At 50.4% G+C, this 23,746-nt stretch overlaps 1 protein-coding gene and 1 pseudogene across 2 annotated transcripts; both read left to right on the top strand.

The window, feature by feature from the left end:
• Positions 1-8,173, top strand: CEACAM16 (CEA cell adhesion molecule 16, tectorial membrane component). Of its 2 annotated transcripts, none has more exons than XM_019754798.3 (6): positions 1-252; positions 1,479-1,823; positions 2,142-2,417; positions 3,337-3,615; positions 5,712-6,038; positions 7,771-7,850. In XM_019754798.3, the coding sequence occupies exons 1-6, from the start codon at positions 216-218 to the stop codon at positions 7,833-7,835; spliced, it is 1,329 nt and encodes a 442-aa protein (XP_019610357.1). In that variant the 5' UTR covers positions 1-215; the 3' UTR covers positions 7,836-7,850. The 2 variants fall into 2 exon arrangements, with proteins under 2 accessions (XP_019610357.1, XP_019610358.1); XM_019754799.3 differs by lacking the exon at positions 7,771-7,850 and adding an exon at positions 7,966-8,173 and having other exon boundaries at positions 7-252.
• LOC148757549 (uncharacterized) lies at positions 6,759-7,774 on the top strand (annotated as a pseudogene).
• Positions 8,174-23,746: the final 15,573 nt, after the last annotated feature.

The raw sequence follows: 23,746 nt of genomic DNA, 5'->3' as shown, positions 1-23,746 counted from the left end.
CCTGGCCCGCTCCTGCCACGCCTGCTCTGGTACCCAAACGGGGCCCCAGATCCTCGGTGACTCGATCCCTCCAAATTCAGGTGATCTCCCCCGGCTCCAAATCACCGAACCCTCCCAGGTCCTGCACCAGACGGAGCCAAGCCCCAACCAGGAAGGGCCTCGGAGCATTGGGACGCCAACGCCGCTATCTCCAAGACCCGGGTTTGGGGTGAAAGATGGCGCTGACCGAGTACAGCTGGCTCCTTCTCAGCGGTGAGCGAGAATGGCGCCCCCAAAACCTCAGCCCCCCGATGGCCTAAGGGAAGGGAGGGGATCCCCAGCTGGGAGAGGGAGGGTGTGAGCAGAAGTCTAGCATACTGGGTAGGGAGGGCAACTCTGCTTCACACAGGCAGTTTGCTCCTCCAAGAGGCCCCAGCATGGGCAGGCTGGGGACAGCCACCCAGAGAGGTTGGCAAGGTGGACTTTGGAGATTTCTAAGACTGGAGCGTGAACTTGGGCAAGTCAGCCACTGTTACTCCTTCATTCACGTGGCAAACCCTTACTGAGCTGTGGAAGCTTAACTAGGGTGAGTTCTAACCAGCAGCTCTGCCCCTCCCTGAGGAGGTGGCTTTGGGCAGTTGCCTTCCCCTTCTCAGCCTCAGTTTCCTCGTCTATGAAATGGGCCTAACTCACAGGGTCATTGGAAGGTCATCATACGCAGTATTACTAGTGTATACTGTGTGCCTGGAGCTGTTCTAAATGCTTTCTGTGGGTTAACAAGCACCCTATGAAGAAGGCCCACTCATGGCCCCCAACTTCATAGACGTGAAACCTGAGGCTCAGAGAAATGAAGTCACTGGCCGGGGCCACACAGCCAGAAAGTGGCAGGGCTGAGTGCTATACCCAGAGCCCTCACTCCTAGCCGTGCTCTATCAGCCTGGAAAGTACCAGAAACCAGGCTAGGCACGTGAGTACTTCTTACGTGAGAACCGCCACGACTACCCGTTTCAGGGAACCACACACAATTCAAACCCAAGCAGCCCTGACCAGCTAGTCAGGTTTGGGGCTTATCTATTGGGTTGAAAAGAAAAGGGGTGGGGTATATTAATTATGGGGAGACAGAGGAAGAGCACTGGACCGGGAGTCAGGGCCAAGAGGCTGGATGAGCCAGCCTGATCTTGTAAGGCTCAGTTTGGTGACTCTCACAGTGGGGAACACCCTCTGGGTCCCATGAAATCTCCAGGTCCCATAGGCTGAGTGTGGGCTATGAGCTTGCTATGTGCAAGGTCCTATATTAGATCCTTGGCACAGCTCATCAAATCCCATCCTCAGAACACACATACACCCCTCCCCAAGACTGAGACTCTGCACCAGGCTAACATTTATTGAGCACTTACTATATACCAGGAACACATATGCCAGGAGCCCAGGTCTCCTCCATCAAATGGGGGGATCAGTCAAGCCTGCCTCATCCGACCCCTCTGGCTCCTTTTCCCCAGCGATGTTCCTGAGTGCAGGGGCCGAGATCTCTATCACCCCCGAGCCTGACCAGCCAGCTGAAGGGGACAACATCACACTGGCTGTCCATGGGCTCACGGGGGAGCTGCTTGCCTACAACTGGTATGCAGGGCCCACGCTCAGCCTGACTTACCTGGTGGCCAGCTACATTGTGAGCACAGGCGATGAGACCCCTGGCCCGGCCCACACGGGGCGGGAGATTGTGCGTCCGGATGGCAGCCTGGACATCCGGGGCGCCCTGCTTGGGCACTCGGGCACCTACATCCTGCAGACTCTCAACAGGCAGCTTCAGACGGAGGTGGGCTACGGACACTTGCAGGTCTATGGTGAGACACCTCCCAGACCCCACTGTTCCCCAGCCATGACTTCCTACGTCCTTCCCAATCCCTCTTAAAAAAAAAAAAAGAAAGAAAGAAAGAAACTCTAAAAAACTTTTTAAAAATTTTTTAAAAAGACCTAAAATAATATGAAAATTCTCACCTCCTTCAGGATGGCTTCCAGGATTAGACCTGCCTCCTATCCCATTCTTTGCCCCTTGCGTTGGGGGTACAGGGGCACCACCAGGATGCCCCTTGCCTGGGGAAAGGGAGGCCCCGGGAGCAGGCGGTGCCTGGCCCCCTCCCCCTCTGTCTCTTGCCCCACAGAGATCCTGGCCCAGCCCGTGGTCCTGGCCAACACCACAGAGCTGGTGGAGCGCCGAGACACCCTGCGCCTGATCTGCAGTAGCCCCAGCCCCGCTGAGGTCCGCTGGTTCTTCAATGGCGAGTCCCTGCCCATCGACATCCGCCTCGGCCTGTCCCCCGATGGCCGGGTGCTGACCCGGCACGGCATCCGCAGGGAAGAGGCTGGAGCCTACCAGTGTGAGGTCCGGAACCCGGTCAGTGTCAGCCGCAGCGAGCCCATCAACCTGACCGTGTACTGTGAGTCCTCCTGGCCCCAGAGATACCCAATGCCCAAACCTCATAGATGGGGAAACTGAGGCCAACAGAAGGTGCCCAAGGGCACACAGTGTGTCAGTAGGCAAGCTGGGGTTAAGAACCAGGGAGCCCTCTAAAAATATAGTTGACCCATCTCCTCCAGTTTGAAGCAATACCTGCAGGTTCCAGGGACACAGGAGTGGTTGGTTTTAAAAGGGAGGCAGGAAGTAAGTGGTGAAATGGGAGGGGAGATAAAATAAAAACACTACCAAAGCATGGAGTCATTGCCAGGGGCAGATGATATGCGGTGCGGAATCTGTGGAAAATAAATCACTGAGGTACTCAAAGGCCGGTGATGTAGAGAAACTTAGAGCCTAGAATCCTGCAACCAGGGAAACCTGGATTAAAGAAGGACTGAATTCTAGACTCTGAGGATCCTAGAAACTCTAGAAACAGAGATTCTTAGACTCTTAGAATCTGATTCTAAAATCTTAGAGCAACCCAATCCTAGAATCTTAGAAACATAGATCTAGAAGCTTAGAATCCTAGAACCTTGAAGCGTCGCTCTTGGAGCCTTAGAATTCTAGACTCTTAGAATGGCTTATCGGAAACCAATCATTTAGATTTCTTCCACTTAGTTTTTAATAGAGCCATAGATTTCAAAAACATCTTGAAATTTTGTCTGGCTCAACACCTTCTTTTTACAGAAGAGAAACTGTGATCCCCTGAGAGGGATAGTGACTCTCGAGATCCTAGAGCAAGTTAGAGATCCATGTGGGATTCGGAAAGGCCACAGCTCTGTTTCCCTCTACTAGGCCCTGCTATTCCCAGGGTCCCAGCCTGGTGGAAAGAAAGCCAGGGGTGCCCACCTCTCCTCCCCTCTCCCTCTACTGCCCCGTTTCTCTCCTTCCTGCCCCAACAGTTGGCCCGGAACGTGTGGCCATCATCCACGATTCCACCACGCGCACGGGCTGCACCATCAAAGTTGACTTCAACACGTCCCTCACCCTGTGGTGTGTGTCCCGGTCCTGCCCAGAGCCAGAGTATGTGTGGGCCTTCAATGGGCGGGCCCTAAAGAATGGTCAAGATCACCTCAACATCAGTAGCATGTCAGCAGCCACGGAGGGCACGTACACCTGTATTGCTAAGAATCCCAAGACCCTGCTCTCTGGATCGGCCTCAGTGGTGGTCAAGCTCACTGGTGAGTCGCCCCCAGCTGGCCACTGCCCTCTTCCCATGGAGACCCAGTTGGACTGTGAAGGTTTGGCTGTTCCACCAACAGTTAGGCCACCATTTGCCCAACAAATGATTGGAAAGGGAGAGATTCTCAACCCATTTGTTGGCCAGGTGACAAAGTGGCATATCAGGTGGACGTCTCTCCATCCAGGTGACAAAAAGAGACACTCTACCCCTTGTTGCCTAAAAAACAAACAACAAATATGACTCTCTTCTTTTAGGGGTGGCAGTGAGAAAAATGGGCCACATGTCCCATATTGTGCAGTGGCAGAGTGAGAAAACATTCGGATGTCCCTTTATGTGGGTGTCCCTGTTCTAAATTCAGTCACCAGCTGCATAGGGGCTTGACCCACTCCCTGCCACACAGACAGCTGAATTTCTTGGTAGCCAACTAGATTACCCAGTTGTCTGGCCCGGAGGACAGTGTACACACACACATACACACATGGAAAATCACAGCCAAGTGTTGGCAAATGGAAAAACACAGCTGGGGAGGCATTGTCTTATCCCTGTCCTTAAACAACCTGGGGGCTGGGGGCAGTACAGACTCAGCTGGTGTTTTCAGAGCCATTAGGATCCTCAGGGGACATTTCTCATCCCCTGAGGATGGCGGCTTTGAACATAAGGATCTGATTAATTCCACCTTGGTTCCTTCCCAAGTGGCCACCATCCCCTAGGGACAGTAGGAACAGTCCTTCCCTCCCTCCCACCCCCCTCCCTCCTACTAACAGGCTGGGTCTCATCCAAAGGGTGGATCCTCTTTCACCCAAAGGAAATGACATCCCTAGAGGTAAGTGTTCCTCCTGCCCCACGCCAACCGGGGCCCTGGCAGCTGGTATTGGCAGGAGACAGGGGGTGGACCAGATGACCTCAGGTGCTGCCCCAAGCCCTGTCCATACAGGCCAAGATGGGGGGTATCCAAAGTGTGCAGGTATGTTCAGGGAGTGGGTACAGGGCCCCCAAAGGCCTCCTGAACTGTCAGCAACCCTGTGGCAGGTACCAGGAAAGAGACAGAGGAAAGGGTGACATCACCTCTCCCCCACCTGGGGGACTCTGATCTGATGGAGGAGACATGGTCTCTGCCCTTAAAGAGATGGTCCTGGAACAGGGAAGCATGGCCTCCTTATTCAAGGAGTCGCTAGTCAGAGAGAAGAGGCAATGCTGCATGCTCCATGGACTTCCAAGCAGTGATGGAGGAGACATAACATCCACCCTCAATGAGTTTCCAATTAGATGGAGGAGACACATTTCATAGTTGGGGAGATTTTCTATTCTGATGGGGGAGACATGGTCTTCAGGAGACATGGCCTCTTTTATTTTAATATTTTAGAATTCCTAGTCTGATGGGAGAGACACAGTTCCCACATTTGGGGTACTCCCAATCTGATGGGGGAGTACAGGCCTCCCACTTTCTAGGAATTTCCAGTATGATGGGATAAACATGCCTCCATCTAATTTCTGGGGTCCCCAGCCTGATCAAAAGACCCAACCCAATAATCTGGAATTTCCAATCTGATGGAGGAGACATGGCCTCCCACCCTCTGGAATCTTTCAACCTGGTGGGAAACTACAGCCCCCACATTCTGAGGTCTCCCAGTCTGACAGGAGAGACATGACCTGGGATACACAACTCCCAATTATTTGATGGGGGAGACACGGTCCCCCATATTCTAGAATTTCCAATCAGATAGGGGAGACATGGCCCCTATAATTTGGGAATTTCCAATCTGATGGAGGAGACATTGCTCGACTTTCTAGGGTTTTGCAATTTAAAGGGAGAAACACCCCCCCCAAAAGGCTGGAAATTTCTTGTGTAATGGGAGAGAGATGGCCCCCACCCCCTGGGGCCTCCCAGTCTGATGGGGGAAGGCATTGTGAGGATATAAAACCCACCACCACTACCACACAAATTACCTCCTTCCTCTGTCTCCTTCCCAGACGCTGCATGAGGGAACACCAGCCAGCTTGGGGGAGGCGTAGATGAGCCAGCTGGGAGTGGGAAGGGGACACTAGGCCCAATACAGGCCCAGCTGACCCAGCATCCCCTCACTCTCTTCACAGCTGCAGTCGTCGCCATGTCTATCGTGCCTGTCCCGACCAAGCCAACAGAGGGCCAGGACGTGACACTGACTGTACAAGGCTACCCCAAGGATCTGCTGGTCTATGCCTGGTACCGCGGGCCTGCCTCCGAGCCCAACCGGCTGCTCAGCCAACTGCCCTCAGGGAATTGGATCGCAGGCCCCGCGCACACAGGCCGGGAGGTGGGCTTCACCAACTGCTCGCTGCTGGTGCAGAAGCTGAACCTCACAGACGCCGGCCGCTACACACTCAAGACTGTCACACTGCAGGGCAAGACTGAGACACTGGAACTGGAGCTGCAGGTGGCCCGTGAGTGTGCGGGAGGGGTTGGAGGGTGCCTCTTTTCAGATGGGGGCTCCCAAAAGGGGACTTTGAGTCCTCTATAAGGTTGGGGGACACAGACCAAGCATGGATATGCCTCTCCACCAGACTGCAAGAAGGGACCTTGTCTTCTCCATATGACTTGGCAGTCCCCAAATGCAGCTCTTGCCTCTTCTGTCAAACTGATGATCTAGACTAGGAGTAGATATTCCTCCTCTATGAGACTCAGGACTACTAAAGGGGGGCTTCCATGCCTTCTGTGTCATAGAAGAGGTACACCAGTCTGAAAGTTTTAAAAAGGGTACATAGTCTGAGGGTAGGGCATCTTTTATCCCACAGATGAGTGGACCCTAAACAGGAGATATTGTTTCTACTACCCTATTGGGGAAATGGGCTAATGATGGAGGTTTACCTCCACAATCATACTATAGGCATAGAGTGAGGGTGGATCATGCTTCCCTCTTCAGACTGTCATCCCAGACAATGGGGACCATGTCTCATCCTTTGCATTAGTAAGAATGAGGACAGAATCTACCATCTGAGGATGGAATTTATCTCTCAAACTGAAATACGGATTATCTACTCCATTAGGATGGAGGTTTCCAGGTCGTAGGAATTGTGTCTCCTCTATCACACTGGGAGGTTCCAGTAGTCAGAAACAATGTCTCTTCCATCAGACTGGGAATTCCCAAATGTTGGGGACTGTGACTCCCAGTCAGACTGGAAGCTCCCAGGTGTTGGGGACCGTGTCTCCCCATCAGACTGGGAGCTCCCAGATTCAGGGACCATGTCTCCTCCATCAGACTGGGAGCTCCCAGATTCAGGGACCATGTCTCCTCCATCAGACTGGGAGCTCCCAGATTCAGGGACCATGTCTCCTCCATCAGACTGGGAGCTCCCAGGGTCAGGGACCATGTCTCCTCCATCAGACTGGGAGCTCCCAGATTCAGGGACCATGTCTCCTCCATCAGACTGGGAGCTCCCAGATTCAGGGACCATGTCTCCTCCATCAGACTGGGAGCTCCCAGGGTCAGGGACCATGCCTCCTCCATCAGACTGGGAGCTCCCAGGGTCAGGGACCATGCCTCCTCCATCAGACTGGGAGCTCCCAGGGTCAGGGACCATGTCTCCTCCATCAGACTGGGAGCTCCCAGATTCAGGGACCATGTCTCCTCCATCAGACTGGGAGCTCCCAGGGTCAGGGACCATGCCTCCTCCATCAGACTGGGAGCTCCCAGGGTCAGGGACCATGCCTCCTCCATCAGACTGGGAGCTCCCAGGGTCAGGGACCATGTCTCCCCCATCAGACTGGGAGCTCCCAGGGTCAGGGGTCATGTTTCTTCCATCAGACTGAGCATCCCCTCTCAGAGGTCTAGGAGGCCATGTCCCTAAAGCAGGGGCAGGTTTCACCCATTAGACAAGGAAATCTCTGACACTGTGGACTAGATCATTCCCCAGGCTGGAGTTTTGCCTCCCCATCAGACTAGGCACTCTCAAAAGCTATGTGCCTGAGTCAGGGACAGTGTCCCCTCCCTCAGACTTGAAGTTTCCAGAATCAGGGACCCAATCACTGGCAGATACCTCTAGACACCCTCTTTTCCATTCACTCATCAAATTCCAGTTTTCTGGGTCAGTGTTGTGGGGAGAATGCTATCCAATGACAGCACGCCACCCCTGGTGAAGCCTCGGAATTCCCTTTCACCTGTCTCTCTTCTCACAGTCAACCTCCCTCCCTCGCACGAAGACCAACGCCACCTTCCTGAACCTGAACCTGGCACAGGCTGAGCGTGGGGCGGGTGGGGTCGCTGGGAGGCCGGGGCTGGTTTGGGGAGCAGGAGGGATGGGGGCACTGGGGACCTGGTCCTCTACCTCCCTGACAGTCTCCTCTGCACCTTTGCCCCATCCTCCCCCACAGCCATGGAGTAGCAGCGCGGCCCTGGAGACCTCCAGAGAGAAGAGCTCTTTGCATCCTCCTCCCCATCTCCTCCCCCTGAGTGGAGGATCGTCATCGTCCTACTCCTCTGTTCTCCTGCTTCCACACTAGAGTTAAAGCCAACAAGGACCTACTCCTTCGCTGAGCTGTCAGAGAGTGACAGAGGCCATAAACATCCTGGTTAACACAAGTGTGTGTCAGCCTCTTCTTCCACCACAGCCAACTCTGCCATCGCCTGGTAGCCTGCTTGCTTCCCTTCCCACCCAAGAGTATTCTCAGTCTGGGTGCATGCATGTATAGGGATACCCAAATCACAGTGCTACAAGCTCCCACTGGTTGATGTCAGGGTCTCAGATCCTTCTCACATCTCCCCAGGTTATATCTGAGGGTTCTGCCTCCCAGGGTGTCAAAGACTGCCCCTCCTTGAGACACCTGACAGAGCAGGGTTCTGTAGGACACAGCCCTCCCCCACGCTGTACTTCACTCCATGCATGGGCCCTGAAGCAAAGATGCTTTTGCACAGGACAGGGAATGACCAAATTTTTCAAGAAGAGTTCTAGTACCTTCTGGCCCTCATCCACTTAACCAAAGATGCACCTTTGTGTCCTCCATTGTCGTCAGGTCCCACACCCAACCCCATGTGGCTCTCAAATATCACCTGCACACTAAAAACATCTCCCTCCTCCTCTAGCCACAAAAAAGGCCCTATGAATAATGAATGCAAATGGGACAGGGGCAGGATGAGGGAAAGGAAATGGGGGAGTGGGAGCCAGAGAGAGTGTGTCTTTGAACTCCTCTCATTAACAGGGTCTGAGCTGGAGGACCCACCCAGTGAAGATGCCCCATTAGAGACTTGGTGTTGATCAGAAATGATGATGGCAGGCTCTGGTCTTGGGGTAGAAAGAGAGGTTTGGATAGGAATGGGAAGGCCTTACAGAGAGATTTCCCAGAAACTTGCAAGATAGACTTTCTGAAGATGGCTATGTTGAGTTGGGATGGGGGGTGGTGAAAGACCCCCAGAATGAGGGTTATAGGATCTGGGTTATAATCCCACATTTGCCATGAATTCACTAAATCCTCAGTTTTGTCCATCAGTAAAAAGGTGTGGACTGAGGGTAGACTAGAGTTTTCCAAACCATTTCATTATCTCAGAGCCCTTTCTTCAAATGCAAGCTTGCATGGTTGGTCAATATATTATGTAAAATAGCAATGCATTAAAAGTAGGTATCAGTTCAAAAGCTATAGCCCTCTCTCCCCCCAAATTTCTACACACTTGAAAACAATCCTTTATATTTAAATAATACTTAAATGCAAAAATACCAACCAGAATCAAATGGCAGTGAAAACACTATATATGGAAATCTTCAGGATATGGCCAAAGCTGTACCTCGAGGGAGAATGATAGCCTTAAACACTTAAATGCATTGAGAGTCCTGAAAGAAAAATACTTGAAAATGAACAAAATAAGTTTTCCACTCAAGAGACTGGAAATAAACCAAAATAAACCAAAGGAAAAAGGTAAAGAACTGTGAAAGCAGATATGGATAAAATATAAAACAAAATTAGAATTGGTCAATAAAACTTAAATCTAGTTCTTTGAAAATTGACAATGAAATAGACAAACTTTTTGCAAGTGTGATGAGACAGAAGAGACTAATATATAAAGTAAAAGAGAAACTGATCTAGTTGGAGTAGAGGATTTCTCCCGGGTTAGATGCTCAATAAATACATGTTGAAGGAAGAGGGTATGGCAGATTCTGTGGATTGCTCCCCAGTAGTCACTCCCCTCTCCTCTTTCATGACAGCAGGCACTGCCTCCCATGAAAGAAGCTGAAAATATCAGGTACTAACTTTCCGAGACTGTTTTGCAGCTATAGGTGTCCATGTGACCAATTCTGGCCAATGAATGAAGGAGAGAGCCAAAAGTCCTATTACTGACTCCATCCCCCTCAGGGGGCACTAAGAGTTTGGAACCTATTACCTAAATCAGTTGTCTCTAATATGAGGTTTCCAGGCAATGGAACAGCTAGGAGCTGAGGATGGATTTGAGACCATACTCTTAACCCCAACACTATTCAGCCCCAAAATGGGAAATAGCGTCCATATTCTCCCCACCCCTCATAAGAGTCAGTGACATATATAGGGCTAAAGCCTAGGTATATCAGTTAGAATTTCTCTTCAGTGGCTAGTAGGAGAGACTGGAAATAACACAAGCCACAAAGAGAAGACTAACATATAAAATAAAAAGAGAAACCAGTATATGTAAGGGTAGCTTGCATGAATAGAAGATTGCTTCTCTCTCACATAAAAATTGTCCATCAACAGATTGTTCAGAGTTGAAATGGTGCCTCCATAGTGTCATTAGGGACACCACAGCTCTTTCTATCTTTCTGCTCCATCATTCTTAGCTTGGGAGCATTCTCTCCATCACCTGTGGCCCAAGATGGCTGTTGCAGCTGCAGCTGCCTCATCCATGTTCCATGCAGGAAGCAGAAAGAAGGGGACGAAGGCCAACAACAGCGCCACACCTGTTTATGGACTGTGCCTCTTTCAAGGAACCTTCCCCAAAGTACCGTCCTACAACTTCCACTTACTTCTGATTGGCCAGCTGTTAGTCACGTGGTGACTCTAGCTGCAAGGGAGGCTGGGAAGGGGAGTCTTTTTCCTGGGAATGTTACTGCCCCAAAGAACATCAGGAAAGGCAGGAAGAATGGATCCCAGGTGGGCAGCTGGCAGGCTCTGCCACACCAGACCTTGGAACTCCTACCTCCCATGCTGGACAAAATGGCCTTTCTCAGCTAATCCTAAATGGAAGGAGCCACAATGACAGCAAGGGATTGGGAAAGACCGGGTGTGTTCAGCTGAGGTGTACTTTGTGCACTACAGAATGAGGCCAGTGGGCGGGGCAGAAGGAGCAAAGGAGGAGGCAGCTCAGGTTTCTAGGTCAAACCAGATCCCATATCCTCAGGGTGTGGAAGCTCAGATATTCCCCAAACCAAGGCTTCCATCCCTCTAATCATCTCTGGGCTCCTTGACTGATTCCTCCAGGCTGTCCAAGCCCCTCCTTTCACAGTCCAAGAAAGAACAACAATAACCACAAAATAATAATAGATCCTGTATCTCAAGCATTGATTTTGTCTTTTCGCATGAACCATATCAATGAATTCCTACAACAACCCTTATGTGTCGTTACTGCCAGTTCCTCCATTTTATAGGTGAGGAAACTGAGGCACAGAGAGCTGAAAACCTTGCTCTGGGTCCCACAGTTCCCACGGTTGCTGGGAGAGGCGCTAGCTGGTGAGTCCCCTTTGTTCCTCAGCAGAACAGGCAGTCAAGGGCACAGACTTTTAGCTGTGGGCACGTTGCTTTTGCTCACCTGTAAAACAAAGATAATAATAGTGCTGAACTCCTAGGATTGTTGAAAAGATTAAATGAGTCATTACAAGTAAAGAATCTAGCACATAAGTGCTTGATAAATGCTTTTGACCCCTCCAATGAAGTGTTAGCTTTTGGCAAGAGGCAGCTGGAAAAGCCAAAAACAACAATTGTTCTGCAATGCCTTCTTCCTGGGGGACTTCATTAACCCTACCACACAGGTTTGCCTCATTTTATATAATACATGATGTTCTTGACAATAGTGTTCGCTGAAAATGGCTTACAAGAAAAAGTAATAACTGTATGAACTTTTAGAATCACGATATTAATCATCTCAGGTTCAGGGGTAATATGCTCTGAGCACAAATTCTCTGATTTGCTCCTTGCAGCCTGCCTTTGAATGGGGGCCACTTTTCCCCAGCCTCCTAGCTGTTTATTAAAAAATAACATATGCCAGGCCCCTGCCTGGGCCCAGGAAATCTGTGTCTCCAGGGAAGGGACCTGGAAGCTGAATTTTTAAAATAAATAGCCTGGGTGATTTTGTCAGTTGGGAAGTTGAGGGACCCAGATGCAGGGACTATCTGACCAAAAAAAGGGAAAATGAGTCACAAAGAGGAGGAAGTGACTTGCCCAAAGACACTCAGTCAGGAAGGGGCAGAACCAGGAATTAGCCCAGAGAAGGGCAGGAATCTGCTCAGGATTATACAGCAGGTTTCCTACTGAGGGCTAGAACTGGGACTCTTCTGCCCCAGGAGGTTGATGGCAGCTCCTCCAACCCCAACTTCACAAAACTGCATGGTGCTTGGGGCCCTCAGATTCTACTAGCCATGAGTGGGAGCTAGTCCAGACCCCCAGGGCTGCCTCTGCCTCTCTCTGCCCCCATTCCCCTCCCTCTCCATGCCTTTTCTCAAGTAACACTATGGCAAGGGGGAGGGCGGGAATAGGGGCCGGAATGACCTTGAGGCCAGAACACACAATGGCCCAGTCACTGTCTGGCGCCCTGCCAGGGAGAGGAAGGAAATCTGCCCTGGCTGGAATGTTGATTCAGGATGGAGAGAGGGGCGGAGGATGGGAGAAAGGGAGGTGGAGGGAAGAGAAGGAGAGAGAAAGAGAAAAGAAGCGAAAGTGGAGGGAGAGGAGAAGGAGGCAGGAGAATAGTATAGGAAGAAAGAGGTGAGGAAGGAGAAGGGATGAGACAGGAAGAAGGATGAGGAGAAGGAAGAGGAGGAGGAGGAAGGGTGCCTGGAACCAGGGTGCCGAGGCCAGACTTTGGGAACCAAACAGGGAGTCTGGTCAGCTCCAGCCCTTCATGATGCACAATGCAGAGTCCACTGAGGGCATCGCAGCCCACTGAGGTTGCACAGAACCAGAGAAGCCAAAGGGCCTCACCTGTGCTGCAAATCACAGGCGGGAGCTCCCTGAGTTCCCACAGTAACCTTCAGAAGCAGGTATCAGCCTGTCCGTTTCTCAGAAAAGGAAACTGAGGCCTCCAGAGGTCACATTGCTGGAATCATCTCCCCTTTGGATCACAGTCCATACCCTTCTCCTCTCACTCCACTCCAGCCACACTGGCCTCCTGGCTATTGTTGGAACAAACCAAGCACTCCTGCCTCAGGGCCTTTGCACTAGCCTTTCCCCTTCCAGGAATGTTCTTCCCCTAAATACTTGAATCACTCCATTGAGGTCTCTGCTCAAAGAGACCCCCTTGAACACCCAATGCTGTCTAGCTTTGTTCTTCATAGCACTTATGACACACACACCCACACACCCAGACACACACACACACACACACACACACCACTATATTATATCTTCCTTCTTCATTTGTTCATTATCTGTCTTTTCCCCCCCAGACAGCAAGCTCCATCAGGCAGGAATTTATCTCTTTTGTTCACTACTTTTGTGTCGATCACTTAAATCAGTGCTTGGCACACAGCAGGTGCTCAATAAATAGTAGCAGTAATAGTAATGATAAGGAAACTTATCTCACCATGTAACAAAACATACTTTAGAGCTATTGTATTAGTTAGTTGACTACTGTGTAACAAATTACCCCACACTCAGCAGCTTTATTATCTCACAGTTTCTATGAGTCAAGAATTCGGGAGTGGATTCACTGGGTAATTCTGGCTCAGGGTCTCTCATGAGGGTGCAATTAAGATGGCAGCTGGGCTACTGTCATCTGAAGGCTTGGCTGGGGCTGGAGGACCCACTTCCTGGCTAACTCACATGGCTGTTGGCAGGAGGCCTCAGTTCCTTGCCACATGGATGTCTCCATAGAGTGTCCTCATGACAAGGCAGCTGGATTCTCCCGGTGCAAGTGACCCAATGGGAGAGCAAGGAGGAAGCCATGATGCCTTTTATGATGTGTCTGAGAAGTCACACACCACCACTTCCACCATATTCTACTTGCTAGAAGCAAGTCACTTCATCCAGACTCATTCAAGGGGAGGGGAATTCAGCTCCACCTTTTGAGGGGAAGATTGTCGAAGAAGTTGTGGACATATTTTAAAACCACCGCAGCTGTAATAATTAAAACAGTGTGAAATGAGCAAAAGAACCAAGGGAAAGACAATGAGAAGTGTCTTAGTCACCTCGGGCTGCCATAACAAAAGACCACACATGGGGTGACTTAAACAACAGGAATTTATTTATCACAGTTCTGGAGGCTGGAAAATCCAAAATCAAGATGCCCGCAGGTAGGTTTCATTCTGAGACCTCTTCCCATGGCTTGCAGGTGGCTGCCATCTCGCCATGTGTTCACATGTCTTCTTCTTTGTGGGTCCACGAGGACAGAGAGGGTAAACTCGCTCTCTAGTGTCTCTTCTTATAAAGACACCAATCCTACGAATCAGATCAGAGCCCCACCCTTAGGACCTTATTTAACCTTAATTACTTCCCTAAAGGCCCTATCTCCAAATACAGGCGCATTGGGGTTCAGAGCGTCAGCATAAGAATGCTTATTCGGTCCATAGTAAGGGGCAACACAAGAGCAGAATCACGGCCTGCATCCTGCAGCTCCAAGCACAGTGCCAGGCAAACAATCGGTGCTCAATAAATACTTGATAAGTTAAAAGATATATGGATGAATGAATGAATTCAACCAATATCTGTTGAGTGTGTACCCTGAGCAGGTACCGTATAAAGTCATGGGTGCATATACTGACCCCCACACCTTTGTCCCTGGCCTCGCAGAGCCCACAGCCCAGAGTGGGGGACAGATGTTAACAGGTCGGTAGACAAAGTCATTACAAAGTATCGTGATGCTCTGACAGAAAAGTGTGAATTCTGAGAGAGAAATGCCAGAGCATCAAATTCAGGTGGAGGCTCCAAAGCAGCCTCCCAGAGGGGTGACATTTAAGATGCATATTAGTTTCACGTGGCTGCTGTAACAAATGCCACAAATGTGGTGGATTAAAACAGCAGAAAGGTATTCTCTTACAGTTCTGGAAGTCAGAGATCTGAAGTGAGTCTTCTGGGGATGGAATCAAGGTGTCCACAGAGCTGGTTCCTTCTGGAAGCTCCAGAAGGAAATCTTCCTTGCCTCTTCCAGCTTCTGGTTGTTGCCAGCGTTCTTCATCTTAAGGCAGCATCGCTCTGATCTCTGCTTCTACGTATTGTCAAGTCCCCTTCTCTTCTATGGTCAAATCTTCCTCTGCCTCGTTCTTACAAGGACACCTGGGGTGACACGTAGGGCCCACCCAGATAATGCCAGGTCATCTCCTAATCTTCTGGTGCTGAAGTTCATCACATCTGTGAAGTCCCTTTTGTCACACATGGTAACAATCACAGGTTCCAGGGATTCAGGCTTGGCTATGGGGGACGTTATTCAGCCAACCACAAGGTGAGACCTGAAAGGTCAGACGAGCTGGGTGGAAAGTTAGCAGGGCAAAGCATTTCAAACAGAGGGCACAGAATGTATAACGGCCAGGAGGCAGGAAAGCAGGTTGGAGGCCCGTGTGGCTGGAGTAGAGAAAGCAAGGGGAGAATTGAGGAGGTGAGGGCAAGTGAGGACAGGGATCATACAGGGCCTTGTGGGTCACAAGGAAGTCTGGCTGTCACTTCAAATGAAGTATGAGCCACAGCAGGACTCTGAGCAACATGTGCTCAAAGCCCAGGGCTCTTTCTCGGGCCACATGTTGGAAGAGGCTGTTGGGAGTAGACGTAACAGCAGGGAGCCCAGCGAAAAGGTGACAGCAGTGGTGACAGGAAGTGATGGCAGCTGGACCAGGGTGGTGGCCATGGAGATAGAGACCGATTTTGAAGGTGGAGCCATCAGCATTTGCTGATGGACTGGACATGGCATAAGGGCAGAGACGAGTCATGGGGTCTCCAAGCCTTGGGCCAGAGCAGGCACAGGATGGAGCTGTCATCCATGAGGCTGGAAGGCTGAACGCGGAGCAGGGTCAGAGATTAGAATGAAGATGTGTCACATTTGAGAGGTCACTGAGCGGGGAGACTTGCCTGGACCCCAAGGCACATAGGCTACAGGAGGGAAGTTGGAAGCAAGTTGTGGACTGTGGTATTCACCCACCTCGAGGGGCCCCTTATCCTCTCCCCCAACTTCCCCTCATGCCCGGGTGGAGCCGGTCTTGTTTTCTTCCCTCTCATCATCCGTTTTATGATGGGGAAGGCTGGTTTTCCCCTAACCCAGCAGACATCTCTTCCCTCCGCCTGTCCCTGACCCTCCCGCCTTGGGAAGCCCCGCGCTGGCCTCCTAAAATGTCCCAGCAGGATGAGGCCCTTGCCACCCGTTCATCCAGTCAGATGGGCCCCGAAAGGGGAAGTGGGTCACCCAGCATGCGGTCAGCTCAGGGCTTCGGGGTCTCGTCTCCTGGTTGCCCCCACAGCCCTGGGAGGCTGGGAGAGGAACCATCAATTCTTTCCACATTTCACACGAGAAAACTGGGGCTCCAGGAGAGCCCTGTGTTCACCCAAGACACTCCTCGAATGGGGGAGTCAGGATTTAAACCCAGGAGCTGACAGAAAGAGGTCTCTGTTGTAAGCTCTGAGAAGCAAATGGGTGAACACAACCCAGGCCTGTCTGCATAGGGCCCAGTGTCACAGACAGTGACAATCCAGCATTGGTCAGTGCTGAGATCTGAGATGGGGGAGTGCAGGAGGCTGGGGGGGGGGGGGGGACACCTGGCCCAGCAACGGGTCAGAGAGGCTTCCTAGAAGAGAAAATGACTCATTGAGACCTAGAAGATGAGCAGCAGTCACTAGGTACAAATGTTTCAGGGAAAGGGAAAAACATGGGCAAAGGTCCAGGATAAAGAGGGAACTTGGGGCCTTCTAAATCTGACTGTGTCCCTCCTCTGATTAAATTCTCCTATGGCTGCCTTGGCAAACTCCTCAGCCTGGCATGCATGCATGCATGCATTCATTCATTCATTCATTCATTCATTCATTCATTCATTCATTCATTCATTCGAGTAGACATTCCCTGTATGTAATTAGTGTCAGGCCCTATGAGGACAGAGAAGTGACCACAACAGTCTCACAGGACTGTGACCCTGACCTGGGAGTCAGGGAAGGGTTCTTGGGGGGGGGAGGTATCTATTCCAAAACCTAAAGGAGGAGTAAGAAAGATGCTGGGGAAGAGACAGGGAAGGGTGTTCCAGGTAGAGGGAACAGCCTGTGCAAAGGCCTGAAGGTAAGTTCTGAGAATGGCTTGCTCCAGAAATAGCTCCTAGCTCATAGGTTCAACTGCAGCACAGGGTGGTTCGGGAAAGGCAAGAGAGGCCAATCTTGTGGCCTGTATGTGCGCTTCCTTCCAAGGTACTGGAGAGACACAGAAAAGTCGTGAACAGAGGAGGTTAGAGTAGGCTTCTAAGTCAGAAAGATACACACCACCACCCCCGCCACACGGAGGCTGAACGTAGTGAAGCTGCAGAGTCATAGATGGGGTGTTTTGGGGTGGGGTGGGGTGGACTTGTACCCAGGTCCGAGGGAGGGTGTCCAGGTCTTCTGGGACTTCCGCTCTCCTAGCTCTGGATGGGAGGCCTGGCGCATAGCAACCGGTAGGTGGTGCCAGTACACCACCAGGCAGCTCCTGAGCTCCAGAAAGAGAAGTCAGGTCCAAAGCCCAAAACAGCCCCTGAGTCACAAGAGTAAGTCCCACATGCGCTCTGCCTCTCTGTCCCTTGGCCCCTCCAGATCTGAGAGTTCAAGCCTATAGGGGCCCTCCGACTTCAGAGCTCAGGAAAGAGCTGACTGGGCTACAACAGACGTGTTCTTCATATCCAGTCATCTTAGAAGCTCAAACTGGAGCACGTCCCCTATCAGACTGGGGCTACCTGTCTCCTACTTCAGATTAGAAACTCATCTCACACCTCAGAATGGGCCATCCTTACCTCCCCCAACAGACTGGAAAGCTGGATTAGAGACTTGTTCACCCTCCATGGAACTGGGACTTCCTATTGTCTCTGTCCAATTTGGGAAATCCTGTCTCCCACATCAGATTTGGAGAGGGCTTCTTATGGTCCCCAATGGTCTGGGGCTCCTTGTCTCCCCCATCAGCCTGGGGAAATATTTGTCTCCCCGTCAGACCAGAGGGGAAGATTCCTCCACCCTGGCAAAGATTTGCAGGTCCTTCTTTCATCCATGGGAGGAGCCATACCTATTTTACCCAGAGGGAAACTGAGGCACAGAGCAGTGAAGCAGCACCGCCCTGGCCAGCTGAGATGCTCCGTTCCCCATTTTGTCCCCCTCCATACCTGTCCCCCACCCCCATCCCCCTGCGCTTTGGGTAACTCCCCTGGCACCAGAAGTAGGGGAATTCTGCCTGACTGCAGCTGCGTGCTTGCTGCTGGTGGCTCGGGGTTAAAGTCCTTAGCTGGGCTTGGGCCTCAGGGCGGGGAGGGAGGGAAGAGTGGTGGCCTAACCCAGCAGGGGACTCCCCAGAGGTCGAGACCTCGAGACTGGGAGGGTGAGAGATGGGCAGGGCTGTATCCTGTCCTCACAAAAGGGAGGTGGGGTGTGGGTTCGAATCTCCCTGCTTCAGTTCCAGACTGTGTGGCCTTGGACCAGGAGACAAGCTGCCTCTCCAAGCCTCAGTTTCCCTGGTTGTCAGGAGTAGAGAGCGTGGATGTGTAAAGGCCCTGGAGTCAGACTGAGTTCCCTCTGCCGGCCTCAGTTTCCCCAGCTGTGAAAAGGGGATATGTCTCTGGTGGTTATGAAAACTCACTGAGTTCATGCATGAGAAACCCTTGGGACAACGACTGAGAGTGGCCCCAGAAGTCAGTGTGAACCCTACAACCTACCTTCCTCAGAAGGTTGCCTCCTAAATCTCTGAAATTGATCTGCTTCACACCTCCCTCACCTACCCTCCTAACCCACGCCGCACACCTGGTCTCCCTGCATAGCCAGAGGGGTCTTTCTAAAACTCAACTTAGACCTCTTCACAGAACCAGCTATAGCTCCTTGGTGCCCTCAGGAGAAAACCCACGGGCTGCACCCCAGCACCGGCCTCCTGGGTGGCCTGACCACTGCTGGTCTCCACCTTCCTTTCTGTTTTTCTAATCGATCTTTGTGTTCTCCTCCTTCAAACATGGCCCCACCTGCTTTAGGTCTCAGCTAAAACATCAAGGCCTCCGGAATGTCTTTCCTGATCCCCACAAACCAGGCCTGGTCCTCTCATTCCTCCCTCCCCTGCTCCCCTGTACCTCTCCACTCGGCCCCTACCACAGGTAGAAGTAAAAGGTATTGGGGTATCCGCCTTCAAAATAGCCTCTGAATCCAGCCACTTCTCCCCATCTCAACTCCATCACCCTGGTCCAGTCACCATCACATCACCTACAGCCTGGACAATTGCAGTCTCCTCTTCACTGGGTTCCCAGCCTCTGTCCTTGCCTTCACATGCAGCCAGAGGGACCCTGTTAAAACCTAAGTCAGATCACGTCCGCCTTGCTTAGAACCCTCCCATGGCTCCCATCTCCTCCCAAGAAAACATCAAAGTCCCTGTAGTAACCCACAAGACCCCGAGAATCTGTTCAACAACCGCCCCCCATCTCCCCAATCTCACTCCTACTTTCCTGCCTGATCGCTCTGTTCCAGACACATTGGAACAGCCAGTACAAACCACCTCAGGGCCTTTGCATGTGCTATTCCCACAGCCTAGAACACCCTTCCCCCAGATGTCCACATGACTTTTTCTCTCCCTCTTTCACATCTTTGCCCAAATGTCAATCCTTATAGGGGCTTCCCTTGGCCACTGAATTTAAAAAATGCTTTAAACAACTACCGACTCTCCTCCTCACAGTACTTTGCCAGCTTTATTTTTCTCTGCAGCAAATACCGGAAGTGCCAAAAAAATTTATACAAGTGGACACTTTAGTCAACATTGCTGAAGCAGTAGTTCACTGTAATCAGAAGTGTCTGGACACTGATGGTGACCACTTTGAGCATCTCTTGTAACTGCAGAAGTCAAATATGACTTGTAGGGGCCGGCTGGTGGCTCAGGCAGTTGGAGCTCCATGCTCCTAACGCCGAAGGCTGCTGGTTCGATTCCCACATGAGCCAGTGGGCTCTTAACCACAAGGTTGCCGGTTTGACTCCTTGACTCCAACAAGGGATAGTGGGCAGCGCCCCTTGCAAACTAAAAATGGCAACTGGACCTGAAGCTGAGCTGCGCCCTCCACAACTACAATTGAAAGGACGAACAACTTGACTTGGAAAAAAATCCTGGAAGTACACACTGTTTCCCAATAAAGTCCTGTTTCCCTTCCCCAATAAAATCTTTAAAAAAATAAAGTGACTTGTATTCATCTTCTGTTATCGGTATATATTATTACAATTTCAATACAGTTTTCCTTTCTTAAAATGTGTATACTTTTTTTTGGCACCCTCTACATGTAACACTGTCTATATTTTCCTTGTCTTGCTAACAATCTGTCTCGAGGACTAGACTCTGACTTCCCAAGGTCTGGAACCTTATTTGTTCACCACCAGAGCAAGGCCTGAAATACCTGTTGGCAGAGCTAATGGATTGTAAATATTTATTTTGAAGAGGTAAGAGGTTCACAAGTTTCAAAATCCAAAAAGCGCAAAATGGAAGTGAAAAGTCACCTCCCCACCATGACATGACCCCCTGCCCTACCCCTTTCCAGCTCTGCTCCCACCTCCCATTTTTGCTCTTACCGGTTTCTTGTGTTTTATTCCAGAAATAGTCTATGCCCGGACAAGAAAATAGGTACACCCATTTCTTCCCCTCTCCTTCTTTACGCCAGTGGCATACACTCTTACGCTGTTCTGTATTTCCCGCTAACAATACATCTGAGAGACCACCCTGCATCAGCCCAGAAAGTCCTTCTTCTTCTTCCTCTCTCTCTCTCTCTCTCTCTCTCTCTCTCTCTCTCTCTCTCTCTCTCTCTCTCTCTCTCTCTCTCCAGCAGCTGCCTGTGTGGTGTCTAAGGTGGAGAGAGCTTTCATCACAATCTATGTTTCAGGAGCGTTGGGGCTTGGTGGCCAAGAGTTCAGATCCATCTCACAGACCCAGACTCACACCATCGCTTTGTAACCACACTCTGCTGGTGGGGACACAAACCAGAGTAGCCACCCTGGATAATAGTTTGCCAATTCTCCCTGAGGTGAAACACACACTCTTCATGTGACCCAGTGATTTCATTTCTGGGTATTTACCCAAGAAAAATGCAGACCTCTGGTCACACAAAAACCTGTCCGTGCTTGTTTATAGCAGCTCTATTCATGATCGCCAACAACTGGAAACAACCCAAATGTTTCCCAATGGGTAGATGGACGAGCAAATTGTGGTTCATTCACACCGTGGAATATTATCCTGCAATGAAAAGCAACAAGCTGCAGATACACACGACAACATAGATGAATCTCAAATGCATGAAGCTGAGTGAAAGAAGCCAAACTCCAGACTATGTTATTCCACTGATGGGACATTTGGAAAAAGGCCACTTGATAGGGACAGAACACAGATTGGTGGTTCCAGGAGTGGGGTGGGGCAAGGCTGTGACCACAGAGGGCTAGCACGAGGGGACTTTGAGGGGCAATGACAATCATCTCCATTTTGATTCTGAGGGTGACTACACAAGTACATGCATGTCACAAAGCTTCTAGAATGGTACAACCAAAAGAGTCAATTTATTGCCTGTAAATTTTTGAATGAATTTTCTTAAAGGCTACATACTGTATGATCCTATTTCTATGACATTCTGGAAAACCAAAGTTATAGAAATAAAAAAATAAAAAAATAAAGCAAATCATTGGCTGCCAGGAACTGGGTATGAGGGGAGAGTTTGACTACAAAGGGGAACAGGGATAATCTGAGGCGATGGAAACGTTCTCTATCTTGATTGTGATGTGATTATATGACTCTAAACTTTTATCAGACTCCTCCAAAGTACACACTTAACATGGGTGTGTTTTATTATATATACATTATACCTCAATAAAGTTGATTTTTAAAATCTTATCTCCCCTGCCCTTTCCTGGCTGTGTGACCTTCGTCAAAGCCCCTAACCTCTCTGTGCCTCAGCTGAAGGAGGAGGGAGATGAGGGAGGAAGGGATGCGCCGCCAGGGTGGGTGCTGAGGTCTCAGGTCTCACCGTGGGTAAAAACAAGAAACATCTACAAACAAAACAGAAGTGTTTTATGGGTCTTTAGGGTGGAACTGGTGACAGACACCTGAAGTCCTGACAAAGGCCCCTGTGTCTCAGGACTGCAGGTCCTGGGCCGAGCACTGTTAGGCCTTACCAGAGTCCCTTTGAACCCCTGAACACTCCTTTGTTGACCTAGAAAAGCAAGTACAGCCCTGTCTAGATCCCAGAGGGATGGCATGAGGGGTCACAATTCAGTGCATTGTAAGAAAGCCTTTTCAAATGTCAGATGGGCCTGACAGACCCACTCTCTGAGGTCTCCCTGTTTGGGGCAGTGTTTGGGTAAACACAGTGGTGCCAGCCCCGGGTCTGCCTTCACAGGGGAGCCTGGGCTGTCCCCAGATAGTGACATTCCAGAGTGGTTGGGGAACCCAGCCTACAAAGAGGAGGAGAGGCTGCTGAAGCTGAGGCCAGATATGTTTATTAAATACCTACTGTGTGCCCTGGTTTGGATCTCATAGGCAGAGGCATATCTTTGAGGCTAAAGTGAAAGAGGCTTGTGTGGGCGGGAGGGTGGGAGGAGAGGTCCCTGCTAAAAACAGGGGTGTGGGTGAGGGCAGAGCAGTGGGAGATAAGGCAGGAGGGAGGTGGTGCCTGGTGCGGGGCCTCAGAGCCTGGACTTTCTCCCACTGACACCCCAGGCGGGAGCAGCTTCCTTGGGCTCCATCAGGTGTGCAGGGAGAACAAGATGGGAGGCGGCCAGGAGGGCGAGGGGAGGCGATGGGAATGGGAAGCAGCCATGGTTCGTGGTTTGGGGAGGGTGAGAATACAGAGAGCTCATCTTCTCAGTCCCGCCTGAGACCCTTCCGACCCTGAGCTAGGAGGCCTTCGCCACTGGAGCTTCCTCATTTCTATAACTTGAAGACAATGAGTCTTAGGTCTGCCAAGGATGCATTTTTGTTCATTTTCAGTTCCTAAGACTCTCTACCCTGATCATTCGTCATTTCTTAAATTCTATTAGTCTTTGTGCCTAAAGTTCTACAATTACGAGTTTCTTTGATCCTTTGATTCTAGGACTCATTCAATTAGTAAATATTTATTGAACCTCTATTTTGTTTTAGGTGCCAAGGATACAGAAAAGAACAAAATGGATGAAATTCCTGCTTTGGGGAAAACCATTTTATTGAATATTCAATACACACCAGGCTCCGCTCTAGGTGTGAACACATAATTCATTTAATCCTGTCACCAGCCATATGAGTTAGAGGCTTGTATTATTCCCATTAAACAAATAAGGAAACTGAGGCACAGGGTACTAGGAATGTCTTGTTCCTAAAAGTCCGGGACTCTAGAATTCTTTGCCCCTATGATGCTAAGGTTCTAGAATATTTTGTCCTAAAGACTGTATTACGTTTGGATTCAAGTGGACAATGGACACAGGAAAAAGTCCTCAACTTCATTATTGAGCCAGAAATTGCAAATTAGAATCACCATGAGATTCACGCACGCACACACACACATGCCATATTTTAAAGGTCTAGCCAGAGCCAGTGCTGGCAAGGATTCTGGGCAAGTAGAATTCACAACAGACATTAGAGATGGAAGAGAAAATGGACACAGCCACATCTGTCTGGCTATATATTTCACAGCTGGACATATGGACACCCTGTGTCCCAACAGTTCCACTCCTGGATAATGCAAAAAAACACATGCTTACCGGCCCCAGGAGATGCACACAGCATTGTTCAAAAGAGTCAGAAACTGGAGGCCACTCACGTGCCCATCAACAGGAGAGTGGATTGATAAATTGCGGTATA

Source organism: Rhinolophus sinicus, chromosome 8 (genome assembly GCF_057876585.1).
Source record: "Rhinolophus sinicus isolate RSI-liver-muscle chromosome 8, RSI-T2T, whole genome shotgun sequence".
Lineage (NCBI taxonomy): Eukaryota > Metazoa > Chordata > Mammalia > Chiroptera > Rhinolophidae > Rhinolophus > Rhinolophus sinicus.
This window is presented reverse-complemented; position numbering and strand designations above follow the sequence as displayed.